The following is a 20917-nucleotide window of genomic DNA, read 5'->3' as shown; positions in this document are numbered from 1 at the left end:
ACTTGCTTATATTACTCGTATTTGTTTGTCTAATGATGTGAATTGCATTTAAATTTGATTTTAGTTCCTCTGACAACGAATATGACACCTTGTAACTCGAAACCGGTGATCGACTCGGGTTTAGGGAGTTACAGTATTTGTGTAAGTAAACTATTTTTCTCATCAATTTACAATTAATCTTTCAGGGGGAAGGGCTTACCGAGAAAGTGATCTAGGTTGGCGTATAGGATGAGGTTGCAACTTTGTGAGTAACTTGAACTTAAATCACATCTTGCACTTGTTGATTTATAGTTGATTACTCTTTGGGCAAGGGCCCTTAGGCATAGGAAGTTTTTGAAATATGTAACCGAACTTTTGTATCCATATCTTATTTTATAACTATTAGACAGTTCATCAAGTTGCAACTGAACGAAACCTAAAAGCCAAATTCAATGAATTCACAATTGATATCAAAGTTAAACACTTGAAGTATTAAGTGAATATCAAGTCATTTATTTGTAATTGAGATGAAAGGATCATTAATCTTAAGACCCACCATGCTAGACAGAACAAACTATGACTCTTGGAAGGTAAGAATGATGGCTTTTGTCAAGTAATAAGGAAGCTCGATGCTTAATTTTGACTGGTTGGAAACCACCATCCAGTGATTTAACTGGTGTGAAGACTTCCAAATATGAAGTAACTTGGACCAATGATAAATAAAAAATGACTAATGCGAACTCCAAGGGCCTCAATGCAAATTTCTATGGAATTGATCGTCAAGAATTTAGACAAATCTCTAAATACTTAACTACTAGAAGAGCTTGGACTATTTTCAAAATTGCTCATGAAGGGACCAGTTCTATGAAGTAGTCCAAACTTCAGATGTTGACTGCAAAATTTAAGACTCTAAGAATGCAGGACAATGAGACCTTATCTGAATTCTATGCAAAGCTTTGTGACATCTCAAAAAATTAATCTTTTACCCTTAGTAAAGAATACTCAAATTTGAAGCTGGTGAGAAAGGTGAACGACTATTATTGATGGAACAAATGACATTGACAATATAAGAATTATTAAATCCATTCTCATTAATTTTTTTGACATCCCAAACATACCAAACTCGAAAATAGTCACATTGAAATATATCTAAACCATAGCTTAACCTAAGTTCAAAGTTAGAAAACAAACCTTTTATAAGAGATTCACTCCTAATCCTCTTTCTTCTATAAATATCCCTCATTTATTAACAAAGGGACACAAGATCCATCATTAGTTATCTTGTACTAAAACATCACCCTAAAACTTCCACCTCGGTTTTTCTATAGATTGACAATTCTTAGGCCTATTCTTCGACATCCTTTATTTGTCATAAATGTTATTATTTTTCATCTGTCCAAAATTATCACACTAATCTCATTTACGGATAATATTTGAATGACGTGGAAGCCACGCAAGCCCAAAGCCCGAAATGGATGGTAGCCGTAAATAGTAACAAAAGAGAAACGATAGCCAAAATCACCCCCAACCAAAAGAAAAGAAAGAAAAAAAACGACATAGTTTCGACAGGAAATTTAGCAATTCCTCTTGGGATATTTGAACTCTTTGACTCCACAGTAGAAATTGATGAATTATCCATTTGAATGGTTTGTCATAAGCCTGACCCACTTAAACCATCCCAGCTGTCTTCCTCTTTCTTAGCACGTGTCCCCCGCGAAACCCTAACACCTTTCCCTTCTCTTTCTTCCCCATTTCCTTTCCTCCTCATCGACTCACTCTTCCCATTACAGCTACCACGCACACCATCACACTGGATCACTTCTTTTAATACTACCAACTACCCAACTTTGTTTCTCACCCTCCCTAACTGTTTCAAACGCCAATTATAGAAACTATAATTTCTTCTCGTATTTTTCACTTCTTTTCTTCTTTTTTAATCCTCAATTTTCAACCCTTTGATCAAGCAAATACTAGAAGGGAAAAAAAGAAGAAGAGCATTCTTTATATAAATTCCCTTCCACTTCACTTTCCTCTTCAACGCCTTTAAACAGGTCTTCCTTTCTTTCTTTCTTTTTTCTTCTTAATTTTGTTTTTGTTTGTAATTTCAGAGCATTTAGAAGCTAATTTTTTCCCTTTGTGTGTGTGCGTTTCTTCATTAAATTTGAGTTATTTGTAGTTTCAAGATCTTTTATCTCATGCTTTAGTTTTTTTTATGCAGTTGGACTTTTGCTAATTTCTTTTTCTTCTCTGAACTTCAATGTCCAGTTGTTTTTTTTGTTCTTTCTCATTTTAGCTTTGCTTATGTTTTGTGACTGCTCACAATCCCTGCGCGTTAAGGCCTGAATATTAAGATTAGCTCGTATTCTTTGTGCTAATAATGAATTAATTAATGCGTTTTGTTTTGGAAAGTACGAGGGGTAAATGTTTACAAACTTTAAACCGGATACTGCCAATTTCTGCTGTTTCTTCTCACCTTCTAAATGTTTGGCTAATATATGAATTGTTGAAACTTGTACTGTTTGTGAAAGGTAATTATGGGAATTGAAGAATTGCTTTGTTTTATTATTATTATTATTATTATTATTATTTCAAGGTTGTCGGTTATGGAAGAATTGTTTTGTGATACTCTACTTTGTTTCCGATATCACAAAATCAGTTACAAATATGGTTTTCTTTGTCTCCTTAACTTGTTAGGACAAGAATAGATGTTTTGTTTTCTTTAAGTTAGTTTTATGGAGGATCGAAAGAACCCATGTGGTTTTACTTTGGAAAGGTTAGGTCTTGTGCTGAACCATACACTGGTTAGCTCGGTTTGGTTGTACTATCGTTCTTGTTTGAAATGGTTTAACTTTATAATGCCAATGCCGAACTCTATTTGTATTTATGTTCTATGCATCATGTTTTGGCCATTAACGTAAAAACTTTGTCAAGGCTCGGTTTTGATTTCTGATGCATGGTTTTCACATCGGGTTCGCAGGTGCTTTCTAAAAGCGGTCGAGGACATACAGATTTGATTCTTGATTTGTTGAAATTAAGACGTTTACATAAGTGATATGGGAACGGAAGAGGAGAGCACACCAGCCAAGCCTTCCAAACCTACTGCCTCATCCCAGGTTATTTACGTATCATTCTTGCCTTCTCATCGCTAACGTGTGGGTTACTTTTGCTGACATATTTACTTTGTACTTACAGGAAATGCCAACAGTGTCATATCCTGATTGGTCGACCCAAATGCAGGTTAGTGTACTAATGCCCTTGAATCATGGTGTTTTATATACTTTCTAATTGTTAATCTCATTTATGTAAGTAACCATTTGAGCTTACAACTCTGCTTGTTGTTTAGGCTTATTATGGTGCTGCAGCTACTCCTCCATTATTTGCCTCAAACGTTGCTTCACCAACCCCGCATCCATACATATGGGGAGGCCAGGTGATATGAAAACATGATTTCGCAATATTTTGGTTCTTTATTTGATGAGAGTTATGTTTTTTACTTTTTTCATTTTTGTTGATAATCTTTCAGCATCCTCTAATGCCTCCATATGGTACCCCGGTTCCGTACCCAGCTGTATATCCTCCAAGGGGAGTGTATGCGCATCCTAATATGGCCCCAGTAATTAGTTTTTTCTTTCCTTAATTGCTTCCTTTTTCTGTTTGTATTTCATTTAGACTCTCAGTTACTCCATAAAGTAAATGCCCTTTCCTCTTTCCAAATTGTCTATAGATGCCAAGTTCTGCACGGAATAATGGTGCTGATGGAAAGGATCGGGGTGTGACCAAAAAGCCCAAGGGATCTTCGGGAAGCAAAGTTGGAGAGAGTGCAAAGGCCACTTCAGGCTCGGGAAACGATGGCGGCTCTCAAAGGTGCATGATCCTTTTGATGTTTCAGTATTTTTTTCCTCGACACAATGTTCACATTCATTCTTGACATTGGGTTTTAGCTGAAAAAAGTTATTCAACTTTTGTAACAGTGGTGAAAGTGGCAGCGAGGGTACATCAGACAGAAGTGATGAGAGTAATCAACAAGTATGTGCATAATTGTTCCTTATTTAATTATCATCAACGACACTGACTGCTTTGGGTTTTCAGATTCCTTCATCAACATGCTTTACTTGCTATCACGTTTATGCTCAAAATTGTCCTTTCTAATGAATATGTACCCTTTTTTCTTTAGGAAGTCAATGCTGGCAAAAAGGGAAGCTTTGAGCAGATGCTTGCAGATGGTACTTTAAGTTTCCATATCTAATTTCTTGATTTTATTTTAGGATAAATAGCAAAACGAGCTTCAGATTATTTTGAAAGTAAACAAACTTACTCCCTGGAAATGTTATAAAACCCAGAGTGGGGAAATTGTACCGAGGGACCAAGTCCAAGTGTACGAAAAAAAAAAGGAAGGAGCTTAGTGAGTTCTGGTAATAGACTTGGGGGTCTTGATTTTATATACTGTGATAGTTTCCTAACTACAATCACCTTTTATTACCAGCCAATGCACAGGGTAAAGCTGCTGGGGCTTTAGTTCCCGCAGAACCCATAGTCTCTATGCCTGCAACTACTTTGAATATAGGAATGGACCTATGGAGTGCTTCCCCTGCTGCCACAGGAGCTCCAAAAACCAGACCTAACGCATCTGGCCCTGTAGCCACTGTTCCTGCTGGTGCTGTGATGCCTGATCAGTGGATTCAAGTATGCGCTTTTCTTGGTGATTTTCGTTTCTAATTTCACAAGTTCATTCCTTAGTATTCACTCAATTTCTAGCCAATATTCTTTGCCAGTTGTTAAAACATGCCTTTTTCATTAAGTTAGAGCATTCGGATGTGAGTAGATGGTTTGGTTTTCAAGATACGTAAATTCAGTTTTTATCTAAATTGGTGATGTGGGTTCTTGCAGGATGAACGTGAGTTGAAAAGACAGAAGAGGAAGCAGTCTAACAGGGAATCTGCTCGGAGGTCAAGGTTACGCAAGCAGGTAAAATGGTTTATATTCTTCAACTAATGATTCTTGATCTTATTTCCGTTTGGTTCAAGCTTAAGATCTGTAGCTTCTATTTTTGTGTTTCTGGTTTTACACTAGGCCGAGTGTGAAGAGCTTCAAGCCAAGGTGGAGAGCTTGGCAAATGAAAACCACACCCTTAGAGATGAGTTAAAGAAGCTGTCAGATGAATGCGAGAAGCTTACATCTGAAAATAGTTCTATCAAGGTATAGAACAGCTGCCTCCACGCCACCCTTCACCTAGGATCTCTTTCTATTAACGCTCATCCCTCTTTACCTTGCTGATGATTGAGCATCATTTATTTATATCAAATTTATTGCAAACAATTCTTCCATTTACATTTGAATGTGTAATCAACAACTATGGTTTGCTGCTTCCGGTAACAGGATGAGTTGATGCGGATATGCGGACCAGAAGCGATAAGTAACCTGGAGCAAGGCAACCCTTCTCCAGTTGGTGAAGCAGGAGGTGATGAGGGGAATGGTTAATAAGAACCCTACGGAGATAACTTGAAGGGCAGTTCAGTGATTTCTTGGCATCCATGATTGTTCTTTTTACCATTTCTTGACTCGATAAGTCATTTGTTTTTATTACTAATTTATACCCTTTTAACCCTTTATAACTGTAATTTTATTTTACAAGAAAAAAGGAAAGAGTTTTAACCAGAGTTCAAGTTGTTGTGTTGTAGTCTATTGAGAATAATTTGAGAATTTTTTACCACATTTTGATATAGTGTAGTGTTCTTATTTAAGATCCATATTATTTGGATTTGAATTTGGGCAAAAATAAATTTTTTTTATATAAGATTTAACTTCATCACTACAGTTTGGTGATTTGATCAGTTTATTGTTAATGACCGAGTCTGCATAAAGGCATGATTTTAAGGTTGGGCAAACATATTGAACTTGCCTGCTTTAACTACTTGATGTCGGCTCATATTTTGTCTTTTTTCTAATTTTCTTGTTTGTAGTCGTGCTTCTCGATGAGCCATTGTGGGTGATCTTTTGAGATTAATCTGATTGTATGAAACATATATCTACATCATCTTGTATTTTTTATCAATTATTTAATGTTATTTCAATATTTTATGTCATTTTGGACTCTAAACCTTAGACCTTGGATTCTGAACCCTAGCTCCTAGGTCTTATACTTTGGACCGTGAATCTTGAATATTAGACTTTAAACCCTGAACTTGTCCAAGACCCTAAACCCTTGGTGTAGAGTGTCCAAAGTCCATGGTCCAGGATTTAAGTTTCAAGGTGCAGGATTCAAGGTGCAGGGTTCAAGTGAAGAAAATTACCAAAATGATTGTTAATAATATGGAAAAAGATGCTAAAATAACATTAAATAATTGGTAACAAATACATGATGATGTGATGTCTCCGTTTCATACAATCATTTTTCGATCGATCAAGGCTTAGAGATAAGCCGCTTTGACGCACAAAGTACTATGCTTCTTGAGTGCTTTCTAATCAACTATTTTCTTATTCTTGTATATTTTTGCACTCTTTATATTATTCATATTTGGGAGAGTTGATATCATTTGTAAGTGAAGATTTTTAGATGAGTGGTTGTAACAATTGGGTTCATTAAATACATTTGTCTAAGAATCTTCCATGTGGTCATTTTTCCAAACTAATTGACCAGTGCCACCAAAAAAAGGAGATTGTCCTAGCAATGAGCTCCATCACACCAATATCATCAAGGAGAGCTCTCGCTTTACTAATATCTCATTCCTTATTGTTAAAGTTTTTCCAGGGCCTACCTTGGATAGATGAATCATGAATTCTCACCGTATTCAGATTGAGACTATTTTGAGTGTCCATCTAAGAACTGCTTTCAGTCCATACCTGGGCATATTTACCTTTGTTGCAAATATCACGTCCTTGGAGGATGCCTTTCTATATTCAAGAGACCAATGGTTTAACTTCCACTAATATCAAAAGCCTCAATTCTACTATATTTTCCTTTAAGAATATAAGCTAGCGGAAAGGAGAATTCATTATTTTCTACGTTTGTTTGTTGAGAAAAGCAATGTTCATTATTCTCGCTTGACGAATGCCTAGGTCCCTTCTTGATAGTGGTTTGCAAAGTTTATCTCATAAACATAAGTGGAGTTTCTTTTGTCCCTCATCATCTCCCCAGCAAAATGAATGCACAAATTTATCAATTTTTTACACCGAGGAGTTGGTATCAATACAAAAAGGCTTGATATTAGCCTTATTTCTAATATCAATACCAAATGGCAAGGAATCGCTACTTGGTTTCAAAATAGGACAAAAGACACTTTCAATCACTTCAAACATGTAATGCCGCACACCCAATTCAATCGTCGGATCCAAATGTGTGATGTCATACTACGTCACTGAAGGAACTCAAGTTATTATAACAAAATACATTCAATTCAAACATCAAAATAATTCATATGCATACATTTATACACTCATTAATTTCATTTCATCAATTTACGAGGTTATAATAAGTTAATATCAAAGTTAAGACTCGAATCCAAACTCGTTAAAATTCAAGTCTATGTCTCAAGACAAAGGTCTTTATCTCTCGAGGCATGTCATAAATTATTTTTGAATTTTTAGCTTTGAAGTTAGCATGTCTCAAGACACTACATGTTGAGCCTCGAAGCATGGTCCTTCATGTCTCAAGACTAGGTTTCAAGACCACCCTCCACCGTTTTTCTATTTTTATTTTGATGTTTGAATGTCTTAAGACAAGGGATTCTTGTCTCGAAACCTAGAGCAGGGAAAAATCTATTTAGCTTTGATATTCTTCTGTCTCGAGACAAAGGCCACTTGTCTCAAGACCTAGGAACAATTGTCTCGAGACTATACAAATGTCTCGAGACCCAAGCTCTTGAATGCAAAATTTAAATTAAATTTGTTCTATTAGTCTCAAGTCTCGAGTTAGTGACCAAATGGTCAAAATTTTGCACTTTTGAATATCCAAAGCCTTAGTAAAATAAACCTAAACATACTTAAAATAAACACAAAAACATATTCAACCAATTGACCTATCTAAACATATCCAAATTATAACCTTCAATTCATCATTACTAAACCAACCAATTTGCACATTCAAACCCATATAATCAAACATAATTAACTAGTAATCAAAAGATAAAATTCAACCAAGATAATATTATAGGTCACTTACCAAAAGTGTCAAAATTAACTTAGGCTACAAGTCAACCAACCTAGCTTTATTTCATATGACTTCAAAACATATATATACATACAAAATAGGATCGTAATGCCTTCCGAGCTGAGCTTGAGAGTTGAATGCTTAACCGTGAAATTTGTTTAGCTTTATCCAAGACCTGCGCATGGAAAGAAACAAATTTGTAGCCTAAGTAATGGTTACTCAGTGGTGCTAACATAATTCAAATTCAAATATAAACATAACAAAATCAAATAAAAATAAATAACATGATAATTCAAGTTAACCAACTAATCATTTCATATTAATATCAAAGATACGTATATATATTGATAGTTTAATTATAATTTCATTTTATTCACAATAATGTTTTACTCAATTTCCTGATATAATTTTTGATGCACCTTTAGGATATTTGCATCTAGTTTAACATACCAAAATCATATCTCATGGTAACATCAATACCTTATATCAATTCAATACATGTTCAAGATATCATTTTTACATTATGATCCCTATCAACCACATCGGATATAATAACGGATACTCGAATCAATCCACCATCACACCAGCTGCGCACCAAAGTGCTAATCGGGCATAAGTGCACTGATCCCACCAACCACACTAGAACACACCTGTACCCCAAGGTATTAGAGAACTATCACGATATGTACGTGCATAGCACTGGATGTCCCACCTATCAAAATGGAACCTATAGCATGCCAATTATACTCCTGACTCTATCTGACAACGTTAATAGGGCAAATATCATTAATATTAATCATATTTCATCAACAAGCATATATTTATGTATTCAACCAAATCACCGCAAATCACATAATTAAGTATATACGTACCTTTCGACTATATCACATTGTTAGATTATCATTTCTAGACATTTAATGAATCAAACATATACATATATTTATCTAACAAACTCGAATTGATAGCACAAACCAGATTAGATATTCGTCGACAATTTTGCCTTTCCTTTTGATTTTCGATGTCTCGGCATCGTCTTTAGCTATGTATAGTAAATTTTAGGTACAGAAAATCCATTAGTTAAATAATTTGAACATAGAAATATGATAAACAAGCATGAATGCGCATTATACGATTTAGTCCCTAAACATCTAATATCTAAAACACTCAGTTCTGACAATTTACCCGATCAAAGTTAAAATTGGCTTAATAAATATAGTACAGGGACCTCCAATAATCATTATTTATTCTTAAATCTTATTTTTTATCATTTACAATTTAGTCCTTAACATTCCACAGTTTATCAAATGATCTAAACTAAATATGGTACTTCTTATTATATTTTTAACATGTTTTTCCATCACCTAGCTTAACATCATTCATGCATGAATTGAACTTTTAATTTCAAATTTCCTAAGATTTCAATCAATGAAAAATTACATGAAATCTCACTAATTCATCCGATTGAACCAATGGGTCCTCAAAATCTATCATTTATAATTGAAATTATGTTGAAAATTAAGAAGAAAGAACTTAAAATTTCCTTTGATGTAGGTTTGGCAATGGAGAAACTTAAGAGAAAATTTCTTGTAACACCCTTCACCCGATCCGGTCACTGGATCCGAGTTATAAGATGTTACTACTACTGTCATCAAAGTAAAACATATACGATTCAAACCAATAATTAATTTAAACTCTAATTCACTCATAATTACATACATAATATGATTTGTAAACAAAATCGAGAATTAATCGAGCTTACGAAATCTCTAAAGTTGACCCAAACATGAAGAATGACCAAATTGCAAAGTTTTCAAAATCTGAGTATAGGTACCGATACCAAGATTCAATATCGATACCATTTTGACATTCTGCCAAGTTTCAAACTCTAAAACAAGTCATTTTGTATTGATACCATTACTTAAATATAGATACCTATACTCAAGGATTGATACTTTATACTGATATAGATAGCAAATTAGCATTCTTTCGTATTAAAGTACAATTCATTTGGTTAAGTACCAATGCTCTTATTCAATGTATCAATACTTAATTCCAAAAAGGTCAAAATCATCATATTTTAGTACTTATTCATGCTCAAATCAAATGATACCTAAAATGGTACCTTCGGCACAATCATAACTTGAACAAAACCATTTATAACACAATACATATAATCATCAAATGCTCCTAAGTTCAACTAACCAATATGCTATCACTTGGCACCAATTCATATCAAGTTTATATATAAACCATTCAACCAAATCATGCTATTTAATACCATTTATCTATTCCTTACAACATGAAATTTCAAATGTATATTCACATAATATAATGCAAACTATGTTGGAAACTATGGACATCACATATATAATAAGGGTAATTACATGTTATTATTTACTATCATGATAGGTTAGCCCAAATTAAAAGTGATCTAATTTAGTTAAGGTTTATTGGGCTTTAATTATTAAATAAAGTATGGATCAAATACGTGTAGATACTCTAGTAATTGAGTTCTAATTAATTTGTAATTAATGATGGGCTAATTAGGAATTAGGGCTAATATGCCAAAGTTATATATATTAGGGTTATGGTCCCCAAATTACACACAAGATATCTTTTCTAATATCCCATCCTTAGGAAAGGGCAAATATTCTCTGAATTTCTTGTGTGCTAATTTGGAAGATCAAATCCCCAAGATCCGAAAAAAAACTTCAAGGAATTCATGGATTTAGGTATGCTTCCGCATCTAGTTTTATTCTTGATTTATTGTTGATGATTTAACATGATAGATCCTGGTTTATTTAAGTTTTATTTTAGATTTATTTTACAATTCTAACAAGTGGCATCTGAGCTTTGTCATGTTGAATAATTGAGAATGAATTGATTCTTTATTATTTTTGGACTGATTCATTTTTCTTTTTTAATTTTATGGATTTGATATTTTAATTATATATTATGTTGAATCTTTGAGATTCCTGATAAATTTTTGGGTTTTGATTCTTTAAATAAAGTTTTAGGGTTTTATAAATATAATCTAGTTTAATATTTGCATATGCTATTCGAAAGATGAAGGTTTATTTATTTATTTATAATCAATTGATAAAAATTGATTTGTGAGATTTCTTTCTATTATTTTCACACAATTATTTTATAAATTTTGGTTAAAGTCATTATTAAATTAAAGTTATAGACTTACAACTTTTTGCAATTGAAGAATTCCAATTGGGTTGTATAATTGGTTTTGAAAGTTAATTCACTTGATAATCGAATAAATGAATGTTGGTAAGATGTTTTTTTTTCACACTATTTGTTTTAAATTTTCTGTTTGTGGTTGAATATATATGGAATTATCATCTTTTGTCTTTATTCATGATGAATTATATTCACCATTGAATTCAATTCATATATACGAATGATTACTTTTGGTTTCTGTTATAATTATTTTATATAAGTTTTAGTCCTTATGGAACCCGACTAAAATTAAAATATTTGAGATTTTTTTAAAAATATGGTGGCTATGAATTTTCATAATTAGTTGCGCATATAAAGGCTTTTATATAATTTGGGGTTCTTTTTATATTTATTAGTTATGAATTTTTTTAAGTATTTGTGTGTATAAAGAAGTTTTATGATAATGTCTTTAGTCATGAATTTAAAATTGAGTTTACATGAAATATGTAAGGCAAGCCAATATTTTTTATATTATTATAATTGTGTATATATTATGTGTGTATATATATTATATGTATATAAATGATTTTGAGGATTAATGCATGATTATAGTTTGTGTGAATAGGTGTTTATAACCATTATTCAATAAGATATCTTTTATAGTTTAATTGGTGAAATTAAGTTTTAATGGATATCGTTGAAGTTGTTAATTTTTTTTTGTTATGGTTATATATTCAATTTTATGGGTGCTTTGGTGCAAATTCATATAAACTATATACATATTTAAATATTTTGGTTTTAAGTTTGGTTCTATAATCTTAGGTTTTGGCATCTTATGGGATATGCCAATTATTATGATTTTGTTTTTCTTTTTTTAGATTTATTGGCTTGAAAATATTTTTCAAGTATTCATGTGAATATCTGTTTAATCCTAAATACAACTTTGGATTTACATGATAAATCTAGGGTCAGCTTTTCTATTTGATTATGAATACATGTATATGTGTGAATTGCTTTGGTGTTTTTATCCATGCCAAAATTATGAATACATGTGTTTGTTAATTATTTGGCTTTGAACCACTACATTATTTTTGTTTGGTTTTGATATTATATGGTTTTGGAACACAAATGAAATAGTCAAAAATTAAGATTTTCAGTTTTTTATTGCATTATTAAGATAACCTTATTTTGGGTTATTTTGGAGTCTATAAAGCAATAAAAAAATAGTTTTGACATTTGACTATTGGAGAAATTTTAAATTTGAATATTGGTATGTTTATATATTTTTTAAAATAACTTAATTGAAGCAAAAAGTCACCAAAGTGATTTTTTTTTGTATGAATTATTTTGTTTTAAAATATAAAAGGTTGTGTGCATGTAACTTAAGTTATTTTAATATTGATTGACCCAAATGAAAGTTAATAATATTACATGTGCAACTATGGTAATAAACATGTGACAATTATTCGATTTTACATGCGAGCAATACATTGGCTTAAAGGAAGATATATGGTTCGACACATTCTTATTATCTATGTTTGATTATTACACTAATATATCACTTACAAGTTAATATTTTGTCCAAAGATGAAATATTAATAGAGTATATGATATCTTGAGATGATGTTTACCTTTTTTCAAATTATTTTGGTTTAAATTTGAAGTCTTATATGAAGTTGTTTATGGTTTATGATTTATTCAACTATTGTTATATTTGCTAACATCATTGTATGTTGTTTTGGGATAATTATAGACATATATATACTATTATCTTTTAATTTGATTGAAAGATGAAATTAAGAAAAATATTTTGAAACAAATAAATTCAGATTTTGGCTTTAGGTTTTAATTAAAGATGTCTAATATTTTAAATAGATTAGTTGAAACAAAATGCCGCCAAAGTGACCTCTTTTGTGTAGATTAGTTTATTTGAAATATCAAGATGATTATATGTTTTTGTGATTCATGCGTTTATTAATTGACCCAAAGGTAAGTTAATATTTGGTAGAATTTCAACAACATCCGCGTTGATAAATGTGTGACAATCATAAGGTATTTTATGTGAGCAATAAGTTAGTCCAAAGATTAATTAATTGTTTGATATAATTTGTTGTCAATGTTTGATTCCTACAACAAGAGTATCGCTTACTGATAATGTTACTGTCCAAAGACTTGATATTAATGTTGTGTTTGGTATCTTGAGATGGGATTAGCTATTATCCTGAATTTATTGTTTACTTATGAATATTGATGTGAGCTTATTTTTATTTATTTTTTGTTCTATATTCAACTAATTCATCTTCTACTGCCACAATATCTACTAATATAAATTATATACCCGTGCTTAATGGAACTAATTTCAATGACTGGAAAAGACACTTACTTATAGTGTTTGGTTGTATAAACATAGACATTGCACAAGGGAAGAACAACCCGCACCTCTCACTGTGGAAAACACCCCTTATGTTAAAAGGGATTTTGAGAGGTGGGATCGTTCAAATTGCATGAGTCTAATGATCATCAAGTACAACATTTCAGAAGCCTTTAGGGGCAAAGAATCTAAAAAGATTACTCAGGCCAAAGTTTCCTTGATGAAAGAAATTGAGAAATGTTTTGCTAAAAACGATAAGGTTGAAATGACATAACTTCTAACTTCTTTGATGTCTATAAAGTATAAGGGTCAAGAAAATTCTGAGTGATCTAAGGGCTAGGAGTTTTATGATCCCACAATTAGGAATATTTTTTAGATGAGAATTTCAACATTCTTTTAGGATGTTGAGTTTGGAGGGAGAAATAAGGTTAGAGACATTGCTTTTAAGGATGAATTGAATTCTAACTTAGTTTCTATTGTAACACCTTAAACCAAGCCTAGGAGTTATGGTCGAATCTGGTGGTGTCACATTGAGGTGTTTAGCGTAAAACTTGTTGTTGTTGAAATCTTTAAAATCAATTAATTATTTTGTTATTAAACGATGCTTCCAAAACGGGTTGTTCATTTCCAAGCATGCATCATTAAAAACTAATCACTGTTAAAATGTTATAAATTTTCCAAAATCTCATTTATTGCGAAAACGTGGTGTCTTTGAAAACGGTTACCTTTTGAAAACCCGTCTTATTCTACAACTACCAGTTTATATCAAACTAAATAAATAAAAACCCTAATTTAAAGTTTATAACTTTAAAGAGGCTTTTTTACATAAAAATACCCAAATTCATTTACTTATAAATCAAAAGCTAAAAATGAAAACTAATGCGGTTGTGTGGCCACTTCCGAGTCCCTCGTAGCACCGAATCAACTATGGCTGTGGATTACCTGCACAGTTAAGAGGAGAGGGTGAGTTTACGAAAACTCAGTGTGTAATCCCTTATCAAACAGTCGGCATACAGAACAGAATCAGTCTAGGCCAGAGCCCTGTAACAGGAATAGTACAGTGTGGGCCTTAGCCCAATACAGAAATAGTGTGGGCCTTAGCCCAATATAGAAATAGTGTGGGCCTCTGCCCGTTACAGTATCAGTCTGGTGCAAGTATGCAAACCCATCCCAATCCAACCAACACACCACTCGTATCAACCCAACACATCATGTGGGGGCAGAGTCGACCCACCCAACCCTCACACCAATATCGCAACATAGCTGCCAGTAGTAATAATGCAGCAGAGCTGCCAGTAGTCAGAATGGCTAAGAGCCGTAAACAGGATAGCTATAAGCTATAAACAGAATGACTACAAGCCATAAGTACAGTAATGTGATTGGCACAAAGCCATCAGTAGCAGTGATATGATCGGCACACAACCATCAGTAACGGTAACATGATTCGCACAAAGCCATCAGTAGCAGTGATATGATCATCACACAACCATCAGTAACAGTGAAATGATCGGCACACAGCCACTAGTAACGGTACTATGATCGATACAAAGCCATCAGTAGCATCGCAGCAAGGCTGCCAGCAACAGTATCGCAGTAAAGCTAGTAACAGCGATTGTGGCAAAGCCACCAGTACAGTACTTCCTCCATAACAGTATCCCAACCCCATGTAGTATGTCATGTATGCAGAATGCCATGCTCAGAATCAGTCATTCAAATCACAGACAAATCAATCATTTAACCACAGACAAAACAATCATTTGACCTCGATGGGAAAAAATAGTCATTTACCCACCAGAGCATTATGGTCATTTTAACCTATAGGGGCATTACGATCATTTTACCCTACAGGGGCATTACAGTCATTTTATCCTACAGGAGTATTACGGTCATTTTAACTTATGAGGGTATTTCAGTATTCTTACCTACAGGAGTATTTCGATCATATTACCCATTAAGGGTATTTTGGTCATTTTATCCTTCGAGGGTATTTCGGTCTAGATATCGACCTCTCGAAAGGTCCGTAGTTACCTCGAGCGACTCAGGTAACCTAATTGGTCAAAACAGTGTAAATGGGCCAAGGCTCTAGTATTTGCCACAAATAGTGGATTTCATTCGTGTGGGGCCCACAAGCCTATTGAGCCCACACGACCCAACGTGGCCCATTACGGTTTAAGCCTATGAAAATGATTTTAGAGGCCTCGCTTTCCACACGAGCGATCGCACGCTCGTGTGGACTCAAACGACGAATTTCAGCTTTTCGGCTTTTGCCGTTCTACAGTTACAATGGGGAGTTTACACACCTGATGCGATTTGCAGATTCCCTTTGATCCAATCACTCTTATTCCGAAAATCAATGATCATCGCACCCTTGGTTCCCAGACAATGTGTCAATCAACCTCGGCCACCACCAGTTAGGAATGGAAGTAATGCAGGTTGGAGAAAGCGACGAAGAACCTTGAAATCCTTGCCAATCTCCCCCATTCAGAACAAGGAACAAATGAGATGTGATATATAGCTCTCCACAACAACAACCTCCCCAAATCTCAATATTCTCTCCTCAAATCTCTCCAAATATCCCTCATCAATTCTCTCTATGACCAGTTCAAATTCCATTCAAACTCCCCCTTAGCTGTGTTTCAGTTCAACTCCACCACCTACCCAGCTCAAGTAGCAAAATAAATACTTCATTGCACACCTCAGGACTTGAACCTCAGACCTTACAGTTACACAATACGCCACCTTGCCACTTGACCACAAGCTCTTTTTATGATATAAAACAAACATTATTACTTATAAGGCCTATATGCTAGTGTCCAGATTTATTTAAGAGCAAAACTAAAAATTCTGCAAAAGCCAAGACTTGAACCCAAGCTTCTCAAACACTCCCATACACACCCAAATCACTTATCCATTAAAGCAAACAAGCAATTTATGTCACTTCCTTGCACAACTAAATATTTATGTGCAGTCTCCTAACTATCCCCTTATTCAAAACCTATTTCTTCTAGGTCCAAAACTCGGGGCGTTACATCTACTATCACTTTTGACGATGTTTAGGTTCTCATACCTATCATTGATTAAGAAGTGATCCAGAGCCTCAACAAGACAATGTTGAACAAATCCCTATTCAAGATGAGGTAATTGTTCTAGAAGAACAAACTCAACAACCTCAAGAATGAATGTCATTAAAAAAGTCCACTAGAGAAAGGGTTATAATGGCTTTAGTGGAATATTTTGACCTTAAGCTACATCAGATGAATATTAAGTTAATGGTTTCTCAATGGTAACATTGATCATACATTTATATGGTGCAAGTAGAAAACTTTGTGTCTGATGATGCAAAGGTAATGATTTGCAAATTAAAGAACTTCATCTATGGGCTTAAGTAGACTTCTCGTCAATAATATTATAAAATTTACCAATTGATTATCTCATTCAGTTTAGAGATAAATTTTGTTGACAATCGTATATACAATAATTTTAGTGGGAGTAAGGTTCTATATTTGGTTTTATATGTTAATGATACTGTTTGTCAATAATAAGTATAGCCTCAATCAATGTTCTAAGAATAATTTGAGATTACAATAATGCATAAGTTTTTTTACATTATAGCAATGGAAAGTCTAATGTACATTCAGGTTTGTATACATTGGAATATTGTGTACACTATTGGGATGTTAGGAAAATATTTTAAGCAACCCTGGTTTGGACCATTGAATAGCATCCAAGAGGGTTATAAGGTATTTTTAGAGAACAAAATATTACATGCTCACATATCGAAGGTCTAATAAGTTAGAGATCATTAGGTATATAGACTCCAATTTTGATGGAATATGGATACAAGATTTTGTCATTAAGGTGCAAATTGTGAAAACAAATTGTAGTCTTTTATTCCAATAGCTATAGGAGCACATCAAAGTCAAAACACATAGACTTTAAGTTCCTGGTTGTTAAAGTAAAATTTTAGAGTGGTTAGGTTCCTATAAAGCATATTAGGACAAACTCCATGATTGCGAATCCACTTACTAAGGAACTACACCTAAGGTTTTGTAAGAGCACACTGCTCATATGGGTGCAATGCCATTTAAAAGATATTTGGTTTTAATGGGAGTTTGTATTTTTAAATGCTTTTATGTTATAGACACATTTTCAGTTATTTTAGTTTAAAGATATTAAGTTTATTTTCTGCAGAAGTAAAGTTTGTTTGGTTTATTCACACTCTAATTTTGGTAAGGTTTGATCTCATTGAGGAAGACCAGTTGGAAATGGACATGTTTAGATCATATTGCATATAATTTCCATACTACACATCCATACTTGATCTATGTCATTTTGTTGTGTTAATATACGTGATCATGGATGGATTTAGTTACGATATATGCAACGAAAGTCGCATTGGTTCTATGTTAACATAATTAATGTACGAGATTGTTCGGAATACCTTTTGGATATGATAGTAAAATTTTAAGCTTATAAGGTTATATAATGACATGTAATTATAGATTAATTAGTATATATATGTGGTCCAAGTGGGAGCTTGTTGGAAAATATGGATATCACATATATAATAAGGGTAATTACATGTTATCATTTACTATCATGATAGGTTAGCCCAAATTAAAAGTGATCTAATTTAGTTAAGGTTTATTGGGCTTTAATTATTAAATAAAGTATGGATCAAATACGTGTAGATACTCTAGTAATTGAGTTCTAATTAATTTGTAATTAATGATGGGCTAATTAGAAATTAGGGCTAATATGCCAAAGTTATATATATTAGGGCTATGGTCCCCAAATCACACACAAGATGTCTTTTCTAATATCCCATCCTTAGGAAGGGGCAAATATTCTCTGAATTTCTTTTGTGCTAATTTGGAAGATCAAATTCCCAAGATCCGAAAAAACTTCAAGGAATTCATGGATTCAGGTACGCTTCCGCATCTAGTTTTATTCTTGATTTATTCTTGATGATTTGACATGATAGATCCTGGGTTATTTAGGTTTTATTTTAGATTTATTTTACAATTCTAACAAACTATGAACATGATCAAAATTCCATTACCTTAAGTGTTCAGATTCACTATGATTCAAACATTTAACAGTACAATTCATTTGATACTCCTAAGTACATGCCACACAAATTCAAAATCTACAAAAAAGGAAAAACAATAGGGTAAACATTATAAAATGCTTAGTAAGCTTATATGCAGATAATAATTAACTTATCTCAAATAACAAGTACGTATGTAAAACTAACCCCAAATCATTCATAAGTATAAATATATTCATAATTGAAAATTGATCCTTCATTAGGATATATTTGAGCATATACACGATACATCTCATTTTCGTTTCACCTTTCATATTATTGAATTACCCGATAAAACTCAGTAAACAACTTAATTACACATGTATTAATTTCATCAAAGGCTCATCTAAGTTGAGCATAACAATCATGTCATGTTATGCATTCGGGCTAAATCTTATATCGAAACATCAAATAGCTTGGCCAGAGCTATAAATACATGTAAGGTTATCAGTCCAGGCTAAACCTTTAAAACGACAACAGATTACGAGTCCAAGCTAAATCTGTGTCACATGTATCTTTGAGTCCGCAACAAATGTTGGAGCTTGGTATAATCAAAAATCAACCAGTATCCGTGTGGAAGATACGTTTATGAAGTTCCATCAGGGCAATTTCCATCGTAAAAGTTCATAGTTATCCGTTTTCAAATTATTCCAAGTCTCACCTTTTTTGTACTAAATTGTAAAAAATCAAAGTTCACTAATAGTATAGATATTAACATTATAACATGAATTTAAGGTTGGAAAAATAAGTATACCATATGAACTTACCTAACTAAATTGGCAGACTAGTTGCACTGCAGGGGCTAATTAGTAATTTTTCATTTTCCCCACTTATCCTCGACTTGAGTTAAATCTTGATCTATATAATTAATTTTAAACTATAAATTTAAAATATCATATAACATCATTTTATATGTATATGAAAATGAATGTTAAATTTATAAAAATTTCCTAAAATTTTGTATTTTATTCATTTTAGTCCCTAAAACCTAAAATGTCATAACTTTCAAATTTGAGCTTTGATTTTGAAACCAATATCAATTTCATCCTTCTATAGACTTATAATACTTATAATTATATAAATTTCATGCCAAAATCAAGATTATTGCATTTTAGTCTTTATGTTCAAAACTAACAATTTTCACTTTACAAACTAGTCCTTTTTTTCATATCTAAGCTTACAAACTATCAATTTAATACCAAGAGATTCAAGATTCATAAATGATAATGTAACACCCCAAACCCGACCTAGACGTTATGGCTGAATCTGGCAATGTCACATGGAAAGGGATTTGAAGACAAGATTACCTTAGTTTAAAAAACCGTTACAATAAGTTAGCTTTTATTTAATTCGAAAAAAAACTAGTTGATTTGCTTTAAAACTTGTCTCTTAGCGGAAGCCTTTGTAACCAATTAATTTAGGGAAAATCGTTTCTATTTATAAAAACCTTAGTTTTTAGAAACATCGTGTTTTGTTGAGTTGCAGTTTTAAAAAAAACCATAAAAACAATATAAAGTCCCAAATTTAAAGCCAACCAGTCCATGGTCCAAAAGTTACATAAAAAACCCCAAATAATTAATAAATTCTAGAAATTAACGGAAAACAGTCTAAAATTTACGTGTGGCCACCGTCGAGTCTTCCGCTGCACCTACCCATCAAGTCAGGGGATTACCTCTACAGATTAAACAGAAAACAGATGAGTTTTCGCAAAGTTAGTGTGTAATCCCCACAGAAAACATGCATACAGATATTCAACAACATTTAGTTAGATACAGTCTGGGGACTAGGCCCATCGCAGAATCAGTTTGGTCCTTAGCTCGTTCAGATATAGTCTCAGAAATACATTAGGGCCTTGACCCATATCAGATACATAATGCAGACACAGTAAATTAGAATCCTACCCATCAGCCTTTACACACCATCTCCGTCCAACCCTACACACCATTTGAGGATTAAATCAACCCACTCATCCCTACACACCATGATGTACCAAAATGCAGCACATAATCAGAAGGTTATAGTTGAGCTGCCAAATAACAGGCTTAATAGCCTTTCAAACACTTCCTCCAAATATCATCAACCCACCTCGATGCAATGCAGCATAAAAAATCTGTCATGCCATTATGTAATTAATAGTACATACATTCAGATATTATAAGTC

At 33.0% G+C, this 20917-nt stretch overlaps 1 protein-coding gene across 2 annotated transcripts; it reads left to right on the top strand.

The window, feature by feature from the left end:
• The first annotated feature begins 1609 nt into the window (after positions 1-1609).
• On the top strand, positions 1610-5691 carry LOC107945663 (G-box-binding factor 1). 2 transcript variants are annotated; one of them, XR_005922385.1, is made up of 12 exons: positions 1610-2030; positions 2957-3092; positions 3172-3216; positions 3323-3409; positions 3503-3592; positions 3704-3843; positions 3951-4005; positions 4154-4202; positions 4463-4662; positions 4867-4944; positions 5018-5175; positions 5356-5453. XR_005922385.1 is itself a non-coding variant. In XM_016879752.2 (12 exons), the coding sequence occupies exons 2-12, from the start codon at positions 3033-3035 to the stop codon at positions 5455-5457; spliced, it is 1032 nt and encodes a 343-aa protein (XP_016735241.1). In that variant the 5' UTR covers positions 1610-2030; positions 2957-3032; the 3' UTR covers positions 5458-5691. The 2 variants fall into 2 exon arrangements, 1 of the variants encoding a protein (XP_016735241.1); XM_016879752.2 differs by having other exon boundaries at positions 5050-5175; positions 5356-5691.
• Positions 5692-20917: the final 15226 nt, after the last annotated feature.

The sequence above is a fragment of the Gossypium hirsutum genome, chromosome D12 (assembly GCF_007990345.1).
Source record: "Gossypium hirsutum isolate 1008001.06 chromosome D12, Gossypium_hirsutum_v2.1, whole genome shotgun sequence".
NCBI classification, from domain to species: Eukaryota; Viridiplantae; Streptophyta; class Magnoliopsida; order Malvales; family Malvaceae; genus Gossypium; species Gossypium hirsutum.
The sequence above is the reverse complement of the archived record's forward strand: the minus strand, read 5'-3'. Positions and strand labels throughout refer to the sequence as shown.

Coding starts and splice junctions, on each gene's coding strand:
- LOC107945663 (XM_016879752.2), top strand. CDS start 3,033: ATGGGAACGGAAGAGGAGAGCACACCAGCCAAGCCTTCCAAACCTACT. Junction 3,093..3,171: donor AACCTACTGCCTCATCCCAG/GTTATTTACGTA, acceptor TTGTACTTACAG/GAAATGCCAACAGTGTCATA. Junction 3,593..3,703: donor CGCATCCTAATATGGCCCCA/GTAATTAGTTTT, acceptor AATTGTCTATAG/ATGCCAAGTTCTGCACGGAA.